The sequence below is a fragment of the Apium graveolens genome, chromosome 1 (genome assembly GCF_009905375.1).
Source record: "Apium graveolens cultivar Ventura chromosome 1, ASM990537v1, whole genome shotgun sequence".
NCBI lineage: Eukaryota > Viridiplantae > Streptophyta > Magnoliopsida > Apiales > Apiaceae > Apium > Apium graveolens.
Window position 1 is genome coordinate 158,133,639 of NC_133647.1, and position 22,647 is coordinate 158,156,285.

The following is a 22,647-nucleotide window of genomic DNA, read 5'->3' on the forward strand; positions in this document are numbered from 1 at the left end:
TAACACCTTTCAAGTTTAATAATAATTTTATTTAACTTGAATTTTGTTTCACATTTTTATTCCGCATTTTATTCGATTAAACGGTATTGTTTGTATTCAACCCCCCTTCTACAAACATATTGAGACCTAACACCAGTCATCTTGAGTCAGAAAAGTTCTTTCCTTTTATTTGAGCAAATCGAAATATTTCTTTTTATAATCCACCTGCTCAAATTTCTTCTTATCAGAGATTGGCTTTCTGCACTCATTTGCAAAGTGTCCACTTATGCCACAGTTATAACATTTGAACTTAGATTTGTCCACCATGTTCTTGTTTGGCTTAGTGAATCTAGCATTTTTCTTGAATTTCATCTTTGCAAACCTCCTGGACAGAAAGGCCAGATGTTCATCAACATCATCAGAGTCATCTTGACTGGAATTATCTTCAACCTCAGCTACTTGCTCCTTTCCCTTGCTTGATTCTGATTTGCTTGTGCCAATTTTGAGACTTGGCATTGTCTTTTCTTCATTCCTGGCTTCAGTCTTCTCATTGTCAGCTACAAGTGCAACTGATCCACCTTTTCTCTTTCCCTTTTCCAACAGCTCATCTTGCTTCATCTCAAGTTCATAGGTCTTCAAAATTCCATATAATCTTTCAAGTGTGAAGTCCTTATAATCTTGAGAATTCTTTAGTGAAACAGTCATAGGCTTCCATTCCTTTGGTAGAGACCTCAGAAATTTTAAGTTAGAGTCCTTGACTTGGTACACTCTTCCATACAGCTTCAATCCATTCAACAGTTTTTGAAATCTATTGAAGGTATCATTCAGTGATTCTCCTTCTTCAAAGTGAAAGTATTCATACTGTTGAATGAGAAGCTGCATTTTGTTTTCTCTAACTTGTTCAGTACCTTCACAGATAAGTTGCACAGTATCCCAAATTTCCTTAGCAGTTTGGCTGTTAATGACATTATCAAACATATTTTGATCTAAACCATTGAACAGAATGTTCATGGCTTTCTTGTCCTTGTGAACCTCTTCAATATCTTCATCAGTCCATTCTGCTTTTGGCTTGGGAATAGACTGTCCAATAGCAACTGTGGCAGTTGCAGCTATGACCACCTTGTGAGGGATGTGAGGACCATTTTCAATGCAGTTGATGTAGCTTTCATCTTGAGAGAGAAGATGCAGATGCATCTTCACTTTCCAGTGATGATAATTATCTCTTTCCAGGATTGGAATCTTTACACCAATATCCTTCTTACTCATGATGTTAGTAGAATAGATCTTTAAACTCTTTGTAAGTTAAGAGCTTGCTCTGATACCAATTGTTATTCCCAAGGAACTAACAATGAGATTTACAGAAGGGGGGTTGAATGTAAATCTCAAAACTTTTTCAAGTTTTGAGCAGTTTCAAAGGCTGTGTGTTTTGATGAACAAGTGTGTGTGAATTGCTTTGAGCCAATGCAGACAGATATATATTCAAATACAAATGTAAAGAACACAAAAGACTTAAAAACTTTTCTGGTGGATTTGTTGTTCCACCAGAGATGTGTTATTTCAGAAAATCTGTGATTCAAAGAATTGATTACAGCTGCGTCCTAGTACAAACTAGATGATTTTCTCTCAATGTTTTTCTAAACAGCTCTGGAAAATTCACACTCTAATTACTAGCTACAACTTGGTTTATATATCACCAAGTTTACAAGTGAAGACAAAAATATAAAATACAATTGAAAAGATTCTTCACATGTTTCTTCTTCATTTCTCTATCCAATGCAATCTAGGATAATCTGTGAATCTTTGAATACTTCCTTGTTTGCATCAGAATGGAAATGCTGCATTTTCTTGATTCCTCTAAGAGGCTGCCTGCCACATTCCAATTGTCTCTGTCAACCCATGTGCCTCTGTCAGCTTATGAATTGTCACTGTCAACTGCTATTGAACTTAGCATCCGTTGAAGCTTTCATCCGTTGATGGCTTTATCCGTTGATACATTATTAGTTGAAGCTTTATCCGTTGATGCACTCATCCGTTGATGGATGGTATCCGTTGAAGCTTTAGAAACATCCGTTGAAGCTTTGTTTCTTATCCGTTGAAGGTCTTTAACTTATCAGTTGATACTACTTCACTTATACGAAATTACAAGGCATGAAATATTTACAATTAGCCCTCCTATTTGCATATCCACTAGTAGTCAACATGACTTATAATTTTCCACAACATCTAAGAATTGTAACTTGAATACACAAACTGGAATGTGCTACAATACTAAACTTATTTCTAAGTAAAGCTACTCCATCAACGGATAGCCAGAATGGTCTTATCCGTTGAGGCTACAAACACTGGATTCCTACTTAAGTGTTTTGTTTAACTTATCATCAAACTAATACACATATTGCTAACATGTACATATCATAGTCTAGACATACTAACATAATAACAACACTTTTGATAATGATATTATATTTTAGTGATTAATTACTAATTATAATATTAGTCATGATCACTAAATCGTAATTACTATATTATTTTTTGACGATCAAACTATAACCATTTTTTATATAATAATTTTTGTTGACAAAATGAGTTGATTTATTTACTTTTTAATATCAATATCTTTTATCAAAAGTACCATTATTTTTGTTATTCAAATAACTTTAACATAAAATTCTCTCAACATATATATATATATATATATATATATATATATAATAGCAACAAACTGCTAGATATGTGTGCTGTGTAATGTAATGCTAGATAATGATAAAATATTTACTGATCATTATTAATTATAATATTCTCTCTTATTACCAATCCCTAATTACAACATCTATTTATACTATAATAGTCAGAATAGTGATAATTTGGTTCAACGGTTTGGTTCAACGATAATTCCCTAATTTTGATTATTACAAAAATAGATAAATAGTGTTATATATCTAATAAACTACTAAATTATTAAACTACTACTAAATATAGTATACTTATCTTACTAAACTACGAATAAACTTATCCTATTATTAAAATATATAAATAATAGTGTTATATATCTGCTAAACTACTAAATTGTTAAACTACTAGAAATAGTCTATTTATTCTACTAAATTACGACCACATGTTATTCTATTATTTTTATTATAAATTTATAATCATTATATATTTATATAAATATTTTAAAAATATAATATAAATGGATAAATAAAAATTTAAAATATTAATGAGAACCCGTGCATCGCACGGGATTTATGCTAGTTATATATAATTGGAGTAAAGGAGATAACAGAGTGCTAGTAGATAGGTGTGCTGTAATGCTAGATAATGATAAAATATTTATTGATTTATTATTATTTATAATATTCTCTCTAATCACCAATCCCTAATTATAATATTAGCTCTAACGACTAAATGTATCATATTATCTCATTTGCTCCGATTATATATAGTATATATATAATTGGTGTGAGACATTCAACATATTTTCTAAGTTTTAATATCTCTTCTATCTTACAGTGTTCCTCTTTCTTGTAATCTCCAAAAATTCTCCCATGAAGACATCTTCAATCATTTTATAAATCAAAATTTAAGATATTTAATAAAAATAACAGTTCAGACAAAGTCCTATACATATTTTAAAATGCTAACCAGGAAACTCACTTAGACATCCCAAATGCAACAAGACATAATTATCATCCCTTTTGAGGCTCTTATAATAACCTTCTTAATCAATTGTAATTGGGTATTACTTGCTACAGAATTCGGCTCTTAAAATGACTTTCTCAGTGAATTGTAATTTGATATTACTGACTACAAAATTATTATTTTTATTAATATTTGTGCACAAGTTTTGCTGTATCAAAATTAAAATTTTCATTGGGCCTAGATCTTTTATTACCGAGATTTAGGTCTTGCTATGTAAGTCGTAAGAAGATAAAATAATTTTATTTTATTTTTGGAATAAAATTTTGTTAAATTTATATTAATTATCACTTGTTTTCACTTTTTATTTTAAAATCAGAAAATATTATTATAAATACAAGTGAAACAATAACTTTACTCCATCCAGCACTTTGACTTTTCTTTCTATTTAATTTCGGGAGAAAAGGGTTGCTAACGGCAAATAACAGTGATCCAAATACCCAAATTTGGGCAGATTATCCCAAATTCCATTACAACAGTGATCCAAATTTGGATAAGTGATCCAAATTTGGATAAGTGATCCAAATTTGGATGGATCAGTAGTTGACTGATCCAAATTTGGATCACTTCATTTAATATAAAATAATGGTTTGTTATTTGTAGTTTATGAGATTTTAATTTGATTTTTGAGTATTTAATTATATAATTAATAATAGAATATAATTAATAGTTAACAACATTTATTTTTAAAATAAAACGTAAAATAATGAGAAAACATAATTTTATTAAAATTTAAAAATAAAAAATAATGAGACACATATTTCACTTAGAGATGCATTAATTGAGCATTTGTGGGATGAATATACTAATTCGAAAAATTAGTGTGTATCAATGATATTTTGTATGTTAATTATTGTGTTTTTCATGAATTAAGTGCTCAATTTTAATATTTTTATGTGTATTAATTTTTTTTGATTTAATTAATTTATGAAATATTATATAAATTATTAATAATGAAATATAGAAATTTAAATTAGTATCTGCATCAGTTGGTGATCCAAATTTGGATTTTTAGATCAGTTGGAGATGCCTAAAAACATCTCAAATTTGGAACTACATAGACACTAGCTAGACAGTAGACTCCATGCCTATATAACCCCCAGTCATGCAAGGCTCTCTATGTACTACAACAAGGTTCAAAAAGCTAATAAGCTATTACATGCAAGCATCTTGTTAACAAATCAAGGTATTTTCAAACTTTTTCATAAAATTCAAATTCATGGAAAAACATATATTCATACTCTCCGGTCAAAGCAACATGTCAGGCCGTGGCGGCGTAAAAAACAACCAATGGGACGGCATTGTCCCGCCACAATGCCTTCCTAACGCCGCCATCCACCGCTTCACCGCTGATCTCAAGTGGATATCCGCAAACGAGCCCCTCCACGTAGACATAGACACCAAGGCAGTGTGTGGTGTGGGTCCCGGAATGTCATTTGCGAATGCTGTTATTAAGGATGTTATGGGCCAGGTGGGATTGATCCCTTGTGCGGTTGGTGGGACCGCTATTGAAGAGTGGGCCCGTGATAGTGATTTGTACGAGAATATGATAAAGCGGTCCAAAGCGGCGGCGGAATGTGGCGGGAAGATTAGGGCATTGCTTTGGTATCAGGGTGAAACCAACACTTCATCTCAACATTATGTTGATACTTACAAACAAAACATGCAAGGGCTTATTCGTAATTTACGTCAGGATCTTAATTTGCCAGAGCTTCCTATTATTCAGGTTAGTTCTACAAGCTACCTATATAATCACCTGTTAAAATGAGGCTCCATCTGAATAATCTAACTGAAATTTATTAGATCAAGATTTGATTCGAGATCAAAATGATATAATTTGACAATTATCTAAAAATAAATTTAAGTCAAACCGAAATTTTAATCAAAAATAACTCGAAATACTAGATTCGATTATAATTAGGAACCAATCAAAAACGAACATTATATTATTCGAATCGAATATGACTCGATGTAAATAAAATTCATACTTAAAATAATTTTATGTTTATAATAACCTAATTATTTAATCATAAGATTTTGTAAAGTATATTATATTATATTAAAAATATTATTTTTAATAAAAAAAATACGTGTCACAAATTGAAAAAATAAATAAGTTATCCGAAAATATTCAAATCAAAATTTAACCTATCTTAATTTCATTTGATTTTAGTCCGAACCAAATCACATGCGATCTCAATGATTTCTAAATATATCATAATTCGAAAATGAATGTGATCTGATCTGATTATCCGAATTTTGGGGTGTAGTATAATATAGACTGTGTGTTGCCAGGTTGTCATTTTTTTCATGCATGTATGAATTAGCAGGGGAAATCTATAATTGGATGATTTTGTTTAGGGAAATTAGCAAAAATATTACTTTTTCTAAGTTTTTTTTTACAATTTTACAATTTTACAATTTTATGATATTTTGAATTTATTTTACAAAAATACGATTTGCAACAAAAAATAACCCATATGCCACTTCTTTAGAAAAAGTATTGATTTTTTTTTGTTACATTTGAGTTTGCATGTGGTTGCAGCGGATTGCAAAGTCGTATTTTTTACAAAAACAAACCATATTTTTGCAAATTAAAATTAAAAAAAAAAACCATTTTTTGCAAAAAAAACTAAAAAAAACATATTTTTGTAGAAAAACTTTATTTTTTTTCTTATCAGTCAATTACATATGCACACATCGAGTAAGTAGAATTTTTGACCTCACTGAAAGGAACAAAGTTTAACCACGGTGTTATAATCCTTTATGGTCATAATTAGATGAAACTATTATACAGGTGGCAATTGCATCAGGACATGAAGAGTATATGGAGAAGATAAGAGATATACAGAAGGCAATAGATATGAACAATGTGGTGTGTGTAGATGCCAAGGGCTTGGAACTCACGGAAGATAAGATGCATTTAGTTACAGATGCATGTGTTGAATTGGGTCAAATGCTTGCTCATGCTTTTCTCACTCACTTTGTATCCAATTAATCTCCCTTTTTTTCTGTTTATAATAAAATGCAAGAGACCGGTTGACAAAACTGTGAGGCTTGCAACATGTTTTGTTGTAAAATTTGGTTAATATCGAGGAAGCATATGTGAGGATTGAGCAGCTGTTATTGTTGTTGTAAAGGTCATGTTGTCATTGTTATCTTTTATTTTGTAATGCACTGTTTTTGTTTTGTCATGTAATGTTTATTATAAAATGTACTTGGTCTGTCTAGTCTGTCTGTCCCTCCGTGTTCTTTACATAGACTCGACACGATAAGACTGAGTAATTGGAAAAAAAGTCTAATAAATAAAATGAACATGCATACAATACATAGCAGCAGCCAGCAGCTAATCAAAAAAAATATATACATAGCAGCAGCAGCATTTATCAACCAGCAAGCTAATCTGGATTTATCATTTTACATTTCTCACCCTTAAACCTTATAAAACTAAAACCCAGGTAGTAGATGTAATGAGCAGGGCAGACACGAAAAAAGCAAACAAGAAAACGATAAAGCTTATATTCATCTCTCCTTCTAAAAGTAATCTTTCTTCCCAACCTTGAAACAATGGAAGCCAAATCTGAGCCAACAAATAATCTTTCATTGCAGTGCAGCACGGAAAAGAACGAGGTAAAGCAAGGGAATTTTCCTATACATGAATTCTTTCGCACTACTAGGTGAAGTGGTCAGTCCCAACACTAGATTTATCCGCCATGCGAATATTGTACTGTTCATATACTCGGACTCTATTCTCAGCCCACCATTGTTCTGCTTGTTTTTCACTAAAGCGCTTCCGACTGCATGCAGGGATTTGATGACTTGATTAAAATTATCTAATAAAAATCAAATATATGACTCAAGTGAAATTGCATTAGTTAAACATAACAAGAGGCTGAAAAGGAGATGGACTTCAGAGTTTAGCAGCTCATTCCCCAGAAACCTACAGCGAATCTATTCTTTCCAGTAGCAAAAATATTGGCTAAATGTTAAGGCACAACTACTGAACTTAATCAATCAATGCTGTATTCGCATGTAGGGAAGTCATATAACATGATAAGATGTTACTAGTACTAGCTATTCTGACTTGCTAGTGTAATATCCCGTAATTTTTTTTAGAATTCGATTAATAAAAGAATAATAGAATAAAATTAATTAAAATTGGATAAGGATTTTGATTTAAAATTGAATTAGAGTTTTGGGCCTAAAATTTGGATCAGATTCTAATATGGATAACTTGTAGGTTAAGAAATAGGGTTTTGTATCGTTATAAATACATTCTATTCGTCTTCCTCGTTTTAATCATTAAAATTCGTAGGTCTTTATTCATAAAATTCAGCAGTCTTGTAAAATTCGTAGAAAATTCATCTTAAGTCAGAATTCAGTGATCCTGGACTTTTCGGAAAGCTCTTTTCGTTCTCTACAACTTTCGTGTTTCGTGTTTTCCAAGAAATCGTCGTTTAGAGGGTCAAAAAAGCTATATTCAGATCTGTCCAGATTTTGAGGTAAGTTTTCAATCGATCTTGCTAGTGTTTTTAAAATTGTGTGTTGTGCGTTTATATTTGATTATCAAAACTTGGGCTAAGTGATCATATATTTGATATTATTATGTGATATAGAATATGTATCGATGTATATATGTGATGTCCAGACGATAATTTGAGATCTCTGATTTATGCCATGGTTTGTGAAAATATCGAATAAGAACTTAGGACCGCAGTCACCGGATTGTAGTGACAGTTTTATGAAAATTTAGGACCGTTATCACCGGGTTGTAGTGGTCGTGGCATGGATTATGGGTTTTGAATTATTGTTGTTTATGTGGTATGTGTATTGTGTGTATCGAATAGGAATAAGAATAAGAATATGTATCGAAAGTGTTTGTATCGTATATCGTATCGTATCGATTATCGTATTTTGTTATATGTGTTCATGTTACTTGGCCTGCTAGTTGGATCGATTGGTCTCTTGCTGGGCTTCGTAGCTCATTACTTACAATTTCAGGTTTTGTCCGAGATTCAAGTTGAATAGCATTGGAGTTCGAGGACCTTAGATTAGAGTATATTAAATTTTGGGCTTCCGCTTTTAGCTGCGCTTTTGTAATAGTGACACCTTTGTAATAGATTTTCGTATTAGTAAATTGTATTTTATTTTAGTTTGGATTTAGATTTAATGGTCCGGAAGTGCGGGCTGTTACAGTTGGTATTCAGAGCAGGCTGTCTTTCGGAGTGTATTAGGTATGGGACTAGTACATTCCCTAGGATTCGATCTTGTGAACCATAGTTTGACCTTTGGTAGATCAGGGGGTAGATGTGTCTCGAACTTTAGGATTGTTGTGAATTTGGGGACCAAATTCTTTTTAAGGAGGGTAGTATGTAATATCCCGTAATTTTTTTTAGAATTCGATTAATAAAAGAATAATAGAATAAAATTAATTAAAATTGGATAAGGATTTTGATTTAAAATTGAATTAGAGTTTTGGGCCTAAAATTTGGATCAGATTCTAATATGGATAACTTGTAGGTTAAGAAATAGGGTTTTGTATCGTTATAAATACATTCTATTCGTCTTCCTCGTTTTAATCATTAAAATTCGTAGGTCTTTATTCATAAAATTCAGCAGTCTTGTAAAATTCGTAGAAAATTCATCTTAAGTCAGAATTCAGTGATCCTGGACTTTTCGGAAAGCTCTTTTCGTTCTCTACAACTTTCGTGTTTCGTGTTTTCCAAGAAATCGTCGTTTAGAGGGTCAAAAAAGCTATATTCAGATCTGTCCAGATTTTGAGGTAAGTTTTCAATCGATCTTGCTAGTGTTTTTAAAATTGTGTGTTGTGCGTTTATATTTGATTATCAAAACTTGGGCTAAGTGATCATATATTTGATATTATTATGTGATATAGAATATGTATCGATGTATATATGTGATGTCCAGACGATAATTTGAGATCTCTGATTTATGCCATGGTTTGTGAAAATATCGAATAAGAACTTAGGACCGCAGTCACCGGATTGTAGTGACAGTTTTATGAAAATTTAGGACCGTTATCACCGGGTTGTAGTGGTCGTGGCATGGATTATGGGTTTTGAATTATTGTTGTTTATGTGGTATGTGTATTGTGTGTATCGAATAGGAATAAGAATAAGAATATGTATCGAAAGTGTTTGTATCGTATATCGTATCGTATCGATTATCGTATTTTGTTATATGTGTTCATGTTACTTGGCCTGCTAGTTGGATCGATTGGTCTCTTGCTGGGCTTCGTAGCTCATTACTTACAATTTCAGGTTTTGTCCGAGATTCAAGTTGAATAGCATTGGAGTTCGAGGACCTTAGATTAGAGTATATTAAATTTTGGGCTTCCGCTTTTAGCTGCGCTTTTGTAATAGTGACACCTTTGTAATAGATTTTCGTATTAGTAAATTGTATTTTATTTTAGTTTGGATTTAGATTTAATGGTCCGGAAGTGCGGGCTGTTACAGCTAGACTACTAAAGACAGAAAGTACTAGTAATATAACCCTAGTAGGCAACAAGGAGGCAAAACATGCTAGCAAGATTTCTATGAAATTCTTTAATTGAAGTAGTTACAAGAGATTCTGGTGAACAGGAAACAGATCCAGAAACAATTACTCAAAAGACATGATTAAGATAAATTCCAAGGATATCAACATACCTGAAGCGAACACGCTTAAGATCTTTAACTCCTCCAGGTAAGGAGGTAAGAGTAATGTAAACTCCAGGCTCGTCTTGTTCAACCCCCTCAGTGTCATTTTGAGAATCGGATTCTTTAGTTCTGTTCCCATTTCTTGTTGACGATTCTAAATAACCCAGTCTATTGTGACTTGAACTGTGGTCACTGGTAGTGCTTTTGCCATTGAGTAACTGGCTGTTTAGTACATTTTGCAACAAATAATTGGTAGACCCATTGGATATAAACTGACTGTCCGATCCATTGGATAACATTTTGCTGTTTGATAAATAGGATTCTGGTTCCTGGCATCCAACTTGACCATTAAACCGATCAAATGAAGCATTTGAAGCATCACTGGAAGCAGAAATCGAGCCAAGTGAAGTGGCGAGAGGAATATTTATGTTCTGGGATGTTCCCACAGGCAGTCTTTCAGCCATGTCCTTAAGCTAGCAGAGGAGGGTGATGTAAATATTTAGATGAAAAGATAAGAACTGCTTAAAGCCTAGTGCATGCATATGACATTACAGTGCTACAGTTGTACTCGAATTAAGATTGGTCTAGTAAGATTGGTCAAGTGATAGTCACAGCTACGGATCATGCAATTTTGATTCACATGTTTAAGAGAAAGAGGAAAACTTAAAAACAAACTACAGCTTTTATTTCCCTATACCAAGTAATATATATTAGGCTATGGACAACCAAATACGATATATTTAAAAAACTATAATCAATTATGTTTTCACATGAAAGAGATTGTAAATTATTTTGTTTAATTACAAGTCCATTACTCAAAGATGTGCATAGGAAACAGTGAAACGCAAATTCCAACTCATTTGCATTTCAAGCCCTCTATAGTAGAGGGGTCACTTTTACAGTACAAAATACTAAACACTGGTCTCAGGCTACAAATACTAAACACCGGTCTCAAGCCGACTAAATAAAAAATCTGCTCTGTTTATTATTAAGTCCATTAGCCTGACAGACTTAAATTTCAAAACTAAAAACCAACACTCAAGAAGCTAAGATTTCTCATAGGCCCATGTAGGCCAGCCCGGGTACTAGAATCTTCCTAAGACTACTACGAAACTGGATAACCATAGTCAGCAAGTCAGCACTCTCAGAAGTAACTTATCTTTATAGAACCACCATGCAAGACTTCACTTAATTGTGCTAAGTAATGGTAGAAACTAGAAACCTTAACTTTTTAGTTTTTACCAATATTCTTGCATTCAACCAAACTTTTTAGTAGATCAATTATTGGACAGTAATCTATAAAATGGTAAATCTGCAGTGCCAATTATAAAGAAAGGACTACTTACAAAACTTGAGACACTATATCAGGGGAATTCTTTATGAATACTTTACGTGCTAAAAATATCTTACTTGGGCAGTTAGTGACTTAATCACTTCTTTTGCTGCTTTGCATTTAGCAGTCTCTTCCCCAGCAATTGCTACCGCCTCCTGTAACTGTTTAGTAGTTTTTTCAAGCTCGGCCTCTTGAAGTTGTGTTTTTCGAGTTAGAGTTTCCACCTGAGATTAACATTGCAAGTCACACTGTTAGTCTTTCATAAGAAAATAGAAAGACTCAGATAAAACAAAGGTATGACTACAGTATTATGCTTTTTAAAATGCAGGCAAACTTTTCTATATGAACACATAAATTATTTAGGAATACTGCATGGGGTAACTAGATAAAATATTATCATCTTCACACCTAGGAACATGGACCTGAAAAAATTGCACCTGCAAAGATATAGCTTAACTAGAAAAGAAATTAAAAAATCATCTTGATGCTTCAATTTCCAGGACATTAAAGGGAATCTCCAATTTCCTAGACAGTCATCCTGCTGTGACAAGGCAACTTCTACATTTAAAATACAAATCATTGAAGGGAACAAAGCAGATATATTTGCATAAATTTATAACTTTCTTAAAAATCAACACTGTTGTTGAGCTACATAAAGCAAAACTAACACTTCCTGAAAGAACTAATCAGCTCTAGTATAGAAAGCTTTATAAATATCTACACGGGGAATAAGAAGAAAATGCAGGTAACAATCTCTTGAATAAAATGAGAATTTAAAAATTAAAATATACCTGCCCTCTTAATCTGATTACTTCTTGGCCAATATGACCATTTGTCTGTTTAGCATCGTCGACAATAATTATTGGCGAAGCAAGCCCCCCAAGAGTTGGAGTAGGTGTTGTAGAACGAGGTGGACTGGGCCGTCTCAATACAGGTGATGTTGCTCGAGAAACAATTCTTGATCCAGGAACAGAAGCTGAAAAAAATTTCTTGGATGATCCAAATACTGGATTAAAAGCTTTTGAGACATTAAGGCCACCCCATTGTGATACATTGTTGGAAACAGGAGACACGCGACTGGTTGTAAACTCAAATTTATTGTTTCTCTTGGAAATACGGGATTCATTTTGCTTCAAGGATTCCATCGAAGAAAATCTGGCAAGATTGGAATGAGAACGGGATTCAAACTTCTCATCCTTTACACTTGCCTTGCCAAACCCCTGATTCCTATTACCTTGTCTTCTTATAGAAGGTTCAATAATGTTCTTTAGTTTAGAAGAACAATTATCACATACCCGATATGGTTTGTCGGAATTTGGTGCCATAGAGGCTCTAAGTGACTTCCTGCTGCTGCATGAATGGCAGAAAACAAGCCCACAGTTATAGCAATTGTGACGTTTTCTTTTGAAATTAAACGGTAGGCGGCATCCCGAACACATAGACTGATCTATACCTGAAACCCACTTATGAAGGCAGATAGCAGCAGTAAAATTAGTACCACAGGCAACACTTTTTACTTGCCTGTCTTTTAAAGCTTCAACTGGTGTTGGAGAAGTTCGGTCATCTGTGTCTCCATGACCCAACCGTCCGTTTGCACCCTTGCCCCATGTATAAACTTCAGTTCTTGAAGTTAATACTGCAATATGATAGGCACCACAAGCTATCTCCTCTACGAAGCTCTTGGAAAGCTTTCCTTCGACACGAGACGGAAGCTTCCCATCAGCTTGAGGATTACCTAGCTGTCCATATACAGGACTACCCATGGTATAGACATGACCTGAGGTTGTAAGGGCAACTGTGAAGCTATACCCGCAGGCAACTTGGCAAAAGTTGGGTTCAACAAGAGCAGCAACACAAGTAGGCACAAGTTTAGCTTCCTTGTCACCATGGCCAAGTCGACCTTTATCCCCATCTCCCCATGTAAATAAATTCCCCGAAGAACAATTACTGGAACTTAAATCTTCAACCGTGACTTCTACGACTGCTGCAGTGTGCCATACACCACAAGCTGCTTGCACCGTGCGACACCCTTTAAGAGACTCCACCTCCCTGGGTTTCGAGACACTTATACGATCTCTGTGCCCTAAAACCCCAAAAGTTCCATCGCCGAAAGTAAACAATTGTCCAGCAGAGGTCACTACAGCAGTATGCCAGGGACCACACGAGATTGATGAAACATGAATACCCTCCAACGGCCCATTAACCCTTTTTGGGACCCAATGGCTTACTTCATTCCCATGACCAAGAAGACCGAAATGGCCATCTCCCCATGAGTACAGATCACCAGAAAGTGTTACAGCACATGTATGGTACTCACCACATGCCACAAGCTCAATGTTTGAAGCAGCAAGGGCATCAATAAGCTTTGGATGCAGAACATCAGAATCTACTCCATGCCCTAGCCTGCCGCCTAGTTCCTCACCCCAGGAAAATATCTCTCCTTTCTTGGTCACAAAAGCAGCATGCCGTCCACCACAAGCTATATTTTGAACATCAAGTACTACTGCAGATTCTAACGCTTTGGGCAGTAAAGAATCCATGTTGATGCAATTAGAAGTTCCTACTTTGTGAAGTTTTCCACCCACAACCCCATCACCAGTGCATTCCCCCCAAATAAAAACATCACCCAAGGAATTATCATCGTCATGACCAGAACCTTGGCTTGAAGAACTAACTGCGCTAGATAGGCTTACTCTATAAGCATCCATCCCCATTCCTTTCACTTTACCATGAATTCCATCGGAGTTACCTGACGAAAAAGAATGGACAGAAGCGCTAGCAGAATTTGATAGAAAGAAACCTTTAGGTGGCACAGCATATTTAATCATATCTGAATATGCATCACTTTTGGGAGGACTATCGTATGGAGTATGAAGTCGACGCTGCTCCCCACTATCCTGACAAGGTACAAAAAAAATCTGTTACATTGCATACTGAATCTTACAAGTGCAATCGTATGTCAAGGAGTGAATGCACACGCAATATGTGCTTCAAGCTGAAAACAGTACCTTTTGCAAGCTGTCAATACTACAAAATGGAGAATTTAAAGGGGAGCTTCTTCTCGTGTATGTCCTAGGACTACTGGCTTCGGATGGATTACCATCACTCCTTGATTCGGTTCTCAACTTTCTCTGACGACCCCGTGAAATTAATGCTTTTAGACCACTAAACCATACCTCGGCTTCATCTTTATCCTTGCAAATCTAGTAATATAAGAGAGGAAAGAGAAGTGTAAAATGTTAAATGCACAAAATAGGAACACAAAAAATATATTAACATTAATGAAATGGTTGATGAGGAGTTAATAATTACAGGATTAGAACAAATTCATCCACATATGTTGGATATCATACTAATTCTTACCAAATCAAGTGACCTGTCATTGTATATTAAAGAGAATGACTGATACTCCTTCTCAGGTCGTGGATACCTTTGAAAAATTGGCTGCAATATAAAGTTAAATAAGAATCTGAAACATTAAATATTACATAATTTAGCTTGAATTTTGAAAAATAAAATCTTGCAAGAATAAAAGCAGTTGCTAACACTGCACCCATAAAATCTGATATAAACCCGAGCATATGTTTCCCGTACATTAGTTCAAGAGAGGTGGTCTCATTAGTAAAGTATCTGTAAGTGACGGATGCCAGCACGCTGCACATCGATCACCAGCATAATTTTATATCTTTCCATTCAAAAAGATTATATTATCGGATGTTGGTTCTTTTGTTATTTGATTTACTTCTACGTGTGATTTAGTGTAAACTTATAGCCTCAAGTAATGAAATAAGATACTTGATGATAATAAGTGATATTATCACATACTTGTAGTAAACAAGATTCATTACATGGTCACAAAAAAGTGTTAGATCCATATGAAGAAACTCACAGTGCGCTGTCCTGAGATGATTCGGGATACATGACTTAGTATAAGGTGTTTCTCCTCTTTGCCCGAAATCCATATTAGTACAGATTCATCCTGAAACCAATAGATAAACAACAGTTGACCATCTGTAAACAAATGCAAGGAACATTACCATGTGAAGTAATAATGTGACAGCAATCAAAAGCTTGGAAGTTTAGTCGTAGGTCTTTCTCTTCTTTAGTCATAGGTCTTTCTCTTCTTTTACAACAATTGAATTAAACAAAACTACTCCAAAATCCATTTAAGCACTTTTTTCGTACATAGAAATCAAGTATTTAACATTTAATAAAACTATTTCATGATAAAACTGAAGTATATAGATAAAATAGAAAGTATTAATCACATTAGCATATAATTAGACTCAAGTAATATCACTGACATGCTACAAGCAGAATACACAGTATTTGCAAAAGGATGATATTGTTGATCAGACAGTTTGGTTACTATGTGCTATAAGCAGTGAAATGAAACATGGTCAAGAGTTAACCTAAACATCACTGAGAATGATAGAATTAAATATATAGTGCTCCCATCACAAATTGCAACAATTTAACAGTTCTATGAAGAATAAATCTATATAAATTTGCACTCATCTACTAACAAATTCTTCCATTGTTACATCTATTGGTTATTCTGATGACTATATATCGTGAAAGTTTTATATAAAAGAGGGGGGGGGGGGGTTAACTAATTAAGTTACAAATAAGATGTTGATTCCCAACATGTGAATTTGGAAGATATATGAACACTCCTATATTTGAAATTGTGTGCCATAACTCTTTTGGAATTTTTTGTAAATGGTATATTCTCACTTGATTCGTCTAGTCTCCAAAACCTTTGGGCTCGGACGAAACTTGAGGGTGAGATTTTTTCAGTTCTATCTCTATTCGTAGAGAGTCTGATATAGAATTTGAACTTTTGGCTATGCATACACAGAACGACTTGATAGTTAAATTATGCGCGGCTACAAAAAATATTATCAGATTGCCAGTTTATATTCTTCTTCTAAAAAAGTATCCTGAAACTTGATCCATACTTTTCGTATTTGTGTATCAAAACAGAAGTCTTTGTTGTTTATCATGATTTATATTTTGCATTAAAAGGAAATATCATTGTTAGTATTAGTGATTGTAATGCAAATTAAGGGACTGGAGAAAAGGATTCATCTCTAAAACTACAAGATTCGTTCATCACACTTCATCGACTTTAGTTATAATCTATATAGTTTTATAAAAATTGTAAAGACAAGATATCAGAATATTTTAGGCACTTTAGTCTATAATATCCCTAGTGTGCCTGTTTTGGTATGTTTTTATGAAAGTACATTCTAAACACAATTCCACTACTACATAACAAATGCTTAAACTATACTCATATGAAACTCCACCTAACCACAATCACTTGCGAAAATACAAAACATCATAGCCCCAAACTTACATCTAAATCCTAAATTTTATGTATACAATCCAGCATTCTTATGCACTTGCAGAACATAAAACTATACAAGGAACCATTTAAATTAATCAAATAGAATACAGGTCTAGTTCATAACTATAAAATATCTAACCACGCTGACTAAATTCGGTAATGAGCTATATAATTTCTAAGTATATACAAGAGTATTCCTTCCCCCATTTCGGGTCATTAACAAGCTTTATTGTAGAAAAGAAGTTTATCTATAAACTTACATTGGCAAGCCTGAATGGACAAAACTTAGGCTTCCCCCTTCTTCCGTATTTGAGCAAAGTGGCTCCTTTCTTTAGAGCAGTAACAGCCTGTTGTAAAGATTAGCGAACAACCTATATTACAGACAATTCAGCTCATTTGTAGGAAACAGATAGCACATGAAAATTGAAAAGAACTAAGAGATTCATATTTGCAATGTACTTATAGTTTACCCCTTAGCAAATCATATCCAGTTATATAGTGAGTTCCAAGTAAACTACTGTTCATTATATGGTCTTTCAAATAAAAGGGCCGGATTTATTCATCTCAGACTCAAATAAAAGGGCCGAATATATATTCATCTCACACCCACACACATTAACTATAACTATTATATTAACTTCAATGGTATCTCAAATGATAAATATATTCAGTAACTATTAATATAAATTGAAACAGAGAATTACAAGAAACTTTGGAATAGTCCATTCAATAAATTAGAAACAGAAAATTACCACAAAACTTTGGAATAGTCCGTTCGAAGAATTCAAGTCTCAACCAAGAGCACACGGACTAATCAATGTGGCTTCCCAAAGAGTAGAAAAACACCAGACATAAATAACTTATCTTGCATTATACCATAAAGCTTCCGCTCTTGCACCAAATTCTAAATCAAGTTTTTAACAATAAATGTTATCATTAAAGATGCAGGCCTAGTTCAGATTGACGAAATAGAAGGCACTATCGGAACCTAGTGTTCTCGTCGCCATTATTCCGAACTTATTTTATTTAAGATGAATTTAACTTAGAGCTACTCTTTTACCATTTCTTCCTTCTCAAACCTTTTAATCTAATGCTAAACATGCACTATTAATATGGGATTAGGGGGAGACATATTGTAAGTGTGGATGTGTGCTTAGGGCAGTAAGATTACAGGGTGTAAAGGCAGTGGTGGGCAATCATCGAGCCCGAGGGGCAGACTACAGATTAATAAGCACCAATCAGATTGATAATTGGGGGGATAGTTGGTTAATCCCAGGAGCAGACTATAGATTAATAAGCATACGCCAAGCAGATTAATAATCCAGGGATTGCTGAGTAATATCCGGTTCAAACTATACTTAACATTTCAACAAGACATAAATATGACTGCATTTCATGATTTGACCCACCACAAGTATGTGCTGGCTCTGCCTCTACACAAACATACATGTGTATATTCAAGAATCCAGCCAGATGTATACATGTATCTAAGCTATGTGAGCAGCAGCAATTTTGAGTATCGGATTGTTAAGTAACCAGTCGGTCTAAAACGTTAAGGCGTCGGAGGAATACCACAACAGGATCTTATGTTATTCAACACGGAATTACAAGTAACAAAAACAAGTCAACTAGTAATGAAGCAATATACAAATTCATATATACCTGGTGAGCGTCCCTTTGGAGTTGAGCAACTGTTCTACTATTAACATCTGAACTACTCATCCTTCTATTTCAAAACCAAATCACTCTGCATTTTATCAAAATAATTTGTGTGTGTAATGGTAGTTTTAGGACTTGAACATGAACAACAGTAAACAAACAGCAGGTGTAAAACGCATTCAAAGAGTTGAGAAATAATAGTAGTAGTTGTAATAGATGAGCAAAAAGTGAGATTAGAATATAAAAAGTAGATATAAGTTGATCTGCTTAGTTCAGCAGCTGTCTGTAAAAAGAGACAGCGAGAGAGAGAGAGAGAGAGTTGAGGGTGTTAAATTTTAAAGAGAGTAGAGTGGGAGAGCAGTAGTAGGCTAGCAGAAATACTACGGCTAATGAGGGTGTGCATATCATAAATTTAAACCCCACACTCACACCGCTGGTAATTATAAATTATAATTCTATAATTTTTCATATATCTTTGCCTAGAGTTTAACGAGTCTTATGAGAATAATGTTATAATATAAAAAATTGTAATGAGTATAAAATGATTTAATCATTTTATTAGTGTGAAAATAGGGATTTATTTTTATTTAGTAAATAAAAGTGATATTTTGAAATTATTTTAGAAATTAATTTTGTATCCTAATATTTGACATTGTACAATTTTGAAAATTAATTTTCCTAACTTAAATCTCGTGCGATACACGAGTTCCGGTTAATATTTAAATTTTTTATTTATCCTGTCATATTATAATTTTAAAATATATAATAATTATAAAATAATCTGTGGTTGTAGTTGAATAAGATAGATATATTATATTCAGTAGTTTAACAATTTAGTAGTTTATGTTATATATAATTTTTTTTAATAATAGAATATGTTATGATTGTAGTTCAGTAGGATTACTATGTGTGTATGTGTGTCGTAATTTAATAATTTAGTAGTTTAGTGAATATATAATATTATTTATTTATTTATTTAATAACTAAAATTAAAAATAACCGTTGAACCAATTATATTTCATTCCGATTATTATAGTATAGTAAGTATAGATAGAAACTATTTAACAATCTCTCCTACCCAAAAAATGGGGATCTAAGTTTTTAAATTTTAATACTTACTAAAATATACTACCTCCGTCCCTAAAAATATTTCCCATTTGTGTTATACACGTTTGTCAATACATATTTTTAATTGTTAATATCTTTAATTTTATATTAATATTAAATATAAAAATTTCAATATATTATAGTACTCATAAATACGAATATAATAAAAACACCCATAAATATATTTGATATTATAGATTAAATATAAATTAATAGTCAATTATTTAACATAAACCCATAAAAAGTCAACAACATTTTAGGATGGGGGAGTATCTTACTTAAATAGTGAACTAAAAAATCAAAGGCTTGGGCATCTTGGGGGGAATACAGTTGCATGTTCGTTGGCTACAAGAAAATGGGAAAAAAAGATGCTGCCTTTCTTCTTATTGTATACTATTATTTTGTTTAATAAATTAATATAAATAAATATGCAAATTAAGTTAAGAGTCAAATAGAGTTTTTAAAATGAATTTAAACAAGATGGAATAATAATTTAGATTTTGAATTGAGCAAGACCACAGTCCACATGTGAGTTTAAAGTTGTTCGCCTCGTTAAGACCTAATTATCAGTATTTGATTATCAGTATTTGTTGTTTGAGAACAGCACTAAACCCAAAGTTAAACATGTGTTTATTATTTAAATGATGAGACTGATCTGAATAAATACTGCATACTGAATTTTAAATTTCCTCAAAGTTGTTTTCAAAAAAAAAAAAGAAAAACAGGAAAAGAAAGTCTTTAAAAGATGATCTACATCATCCTTGTCCCAACTACTTTTCTTTTTTAATAATTAAATTTAAATATTTTTTAAATTACAAATTTCCAAAAATATTATTTATTTTTAAGTTTGTTTACCATTTTATTATCTTTTAAAAATATTTATAAAAAAATGGTTTATGAATAAAAACAATCAGAATTGCAATTTTTTTTATATTTTCCAGAAAATGATTGAAACTTTTTTTGATTGCATGGGTTATATTTAGCATATGGTTTGTATCAAGTTGCAGAATGGTATATTTGCAATAAATATTAAAAAAATCAAATTTTTAAATGAAGGAAAAACTAAAAAAAAAACCTTTTTGCCAAAAATAACTTAAAAATAGTATTTTGAAAAGAGAAGTGATATATAATCCAAAATCGCTTGGTGTCTCGAATCATGTGACGTGATATTTGTCATATTTTAATTTATGACATGTGGTATCTATCTAATTATTGTGTATCTTTCAAATCAGCATTTGAAAATAATTTTGTGAACCATTTTAGCATTTCTCTTTTTCAAAAAACCTCTTTAAATTCTTAGGAGCAAAAATAGAAAGTAGAATTTAAGATAACAAAAAAATAAGACCTGATCAATTAATATAGGTCATCATACTAAGAATATAGCTCATCAAACTATTCGTTGAGGAAGCTCATCAATTAAGACCTATTTTAGTGACTGTAAACGGGAAAATTGTTGACGCGGTTACTACAAGAATCAACCAAATTATAATTTGTACGGTTATGCATGCATACGTTACAAAATACTTACATACGAAAAATTGAATTAAAAAGGAAAAAAATAATTACATAACTCTTGTCAGAAAATTTGTTATGTGAATTTAAGTTTATACAAAAAAAATAATTAGAAGAGGTGATGAGATTATCCAAAAGGAACATCATCCCACACCACACGGAAAAAGGGGAAACCCCTTAATAATGAACCGAGTAATCCACAAAATTGTTGTCCCACTAGGTTTGGATAGCAATTAGCATGAAAGTGACTCTTAATCCTCTACTTATTTCATTTTATCACAATTAGTTCAAGCTTAATTTAACAAGGTGTGTTTTTTGTATTATAAATGGAAGAGTCGTTAGTTCGGTGTAATCAAAAGAAAGCTCTGGTGGTCCTTGAAATGGCCTTTACAACTATAAAGCATGAAGCACAAGTGATAAGAGTATAGCTGGCACATGCTGCGCGGGTTACAAACTGATCACTCCCGGCTCCTTTGCATTTCTAATAATCCCTCTCATCGTCTCTACCAGAGACTTCATCTTTCATTTGAGTTTAATATATTTCATATGTTCGGAAATGATAAAAATGGTACAGATGAAGTTGGGCTCTTGCACAAGAATACGAATAAAAAATTGAAAATTAATATTTTTCTCTTTTGATTCACAAGTGTGGTAAATATATATATTTTTCGCTTTTGATTCACAAGTGTGGTAAATATATTTAGAGAGTGATTTTTTTTTTATATCAAACCAACTTCTTTCATTAATGAGAAAAAATCATTCGCAATTGTCTCCAACAAATGAGTAGGAAGAGACGTAAATACATTGTAGCAATAGATTGAACAAGGAATTCTAGCTAAACTATGAGCTAACTTGTTGGCTTGCTTACGAACAAATGAAACACTAACTTCTGGGAGTAATTGTAATAACAACTTACAGTGTTCAATAACATGACCAATTTCTAAAGCATACTCCTGTTTGCCAAGTACTGCACGAACCGTAAGAAGCGAGTCTGTTTCTACAATCACTCTTCTCTCTTGTCTTGACATTACCCATGAAAGTGCCTCTCGAACACCCATACTCTCTGCCTCCAGAACCGTTGCAGGATAAGGCAATGCAAGCTTTCTGCCTTCTATAAATTCCCCAGACCCATCACGCAGAACCATACATATAGAAAACAAATCAGCTTGACGGAAAATACTTGCATCAACATTTAGTTTAACAAAACCCTAATGAGGAGCCTTCCACTTCTGATTTCTTTGCTCGTGTGGTCTGTCCTGTATCACATTGGATTCTCTTCTAACATGCCTAGCTTTCCTCCATTCGCTAACAGTATTGAAGCTGCCGGTTATAGCTATATCTGGGTGTAT

General features: G+C 33.0%; 3 protein-coding genes across 4 annotated transcripts; 1 reads left to right on the forward strand and 2 right to left on the reverse strand.

Moving 5' to 3' along the window:
* The first annotated feature begins 4,825 nt into the window (after window positions 1–4,825).
* Window positions 4,826–6,845, forward strand: LOC141721326 (putative carbohydrate esterase At4g34215). The gene is made up of 2 exons (XM_074524224.1): window positions 4,826–5,401; window positions 6,473–6,845. Exons 1-2 carry the CDS (start codon window positions 4,895–4,897, stop codon window positions 6,671–6,673), a joined length of 708 nt encoding a protein of 235 aa, XP_074380325.1. The 5' UTR covers window positions 4,826–4,894; the 3' UTR covers window positions 6,674–6,845.
* A 112-nt stretch (window positions 6,846–6,957) lies between these two features.
* LOC141668765 (PH, RCC1 and FYVE domains-containing protein 1-like) lies at window positions 6,958–19,056 on the reverse strand. Of its 2 annotated transcripts, XM_074475773.1 has the most exons (9): window positions 18,683–19,056; window positions 17,281–17,367; window positions 15,557–15,646; window positions 15,031–15,111; window positions 14,676–14,870; window positions 12,459–14,564; window positions 11,745–11,891; window positions 10,344–10,807; window positions 6,958–7,472 (listed from the first exon to the last, which is right to left on the reverse strand). In XM_074475773.1, exons 1-9 carry the CDS (start codon window positions 18,740–18,742, stop codon window positions 7,349–7,351), a joined length of 3,354 nt encoding a protein of 1,117 aa, XP_074331874.1. In that variant the 5' UTR covers window positions 18,743–19,056; the 3' UTR covers window positions 6,958–7,348. The 2 variants fall into 2 exon arrangements, with proteins under 2 accessions (XP_074331874.1, XP_074331882.1); XM_074475781.1 differs by lacking the exons at window positions 15,031–15,111; window positions 15,557–15,646; window positions 17,281–17,367; window positions 18,683–19,056 and having other exon boundaries at window positions 12,459–14,559; window positions 14,676–14,815.
* A 2,961-nt stretch (window positions 19,057–22,017) lies between these two features.
* LOC141708634 (uncharacterized) lies at window positions 22,018–22,443 on the reverse strand. The gene has a single exon (XM_074512360.1). The coding sequence runs from the start codon at window positions 22,441–22,443 to the stop codon at window positions 22,018–22,020; it is 426 nt and encodes a 141-aa protein (XP_074368461.1).
* Between the last annotated feature and the right edge of the window lie 204 nt (window positions 22,444–22,647).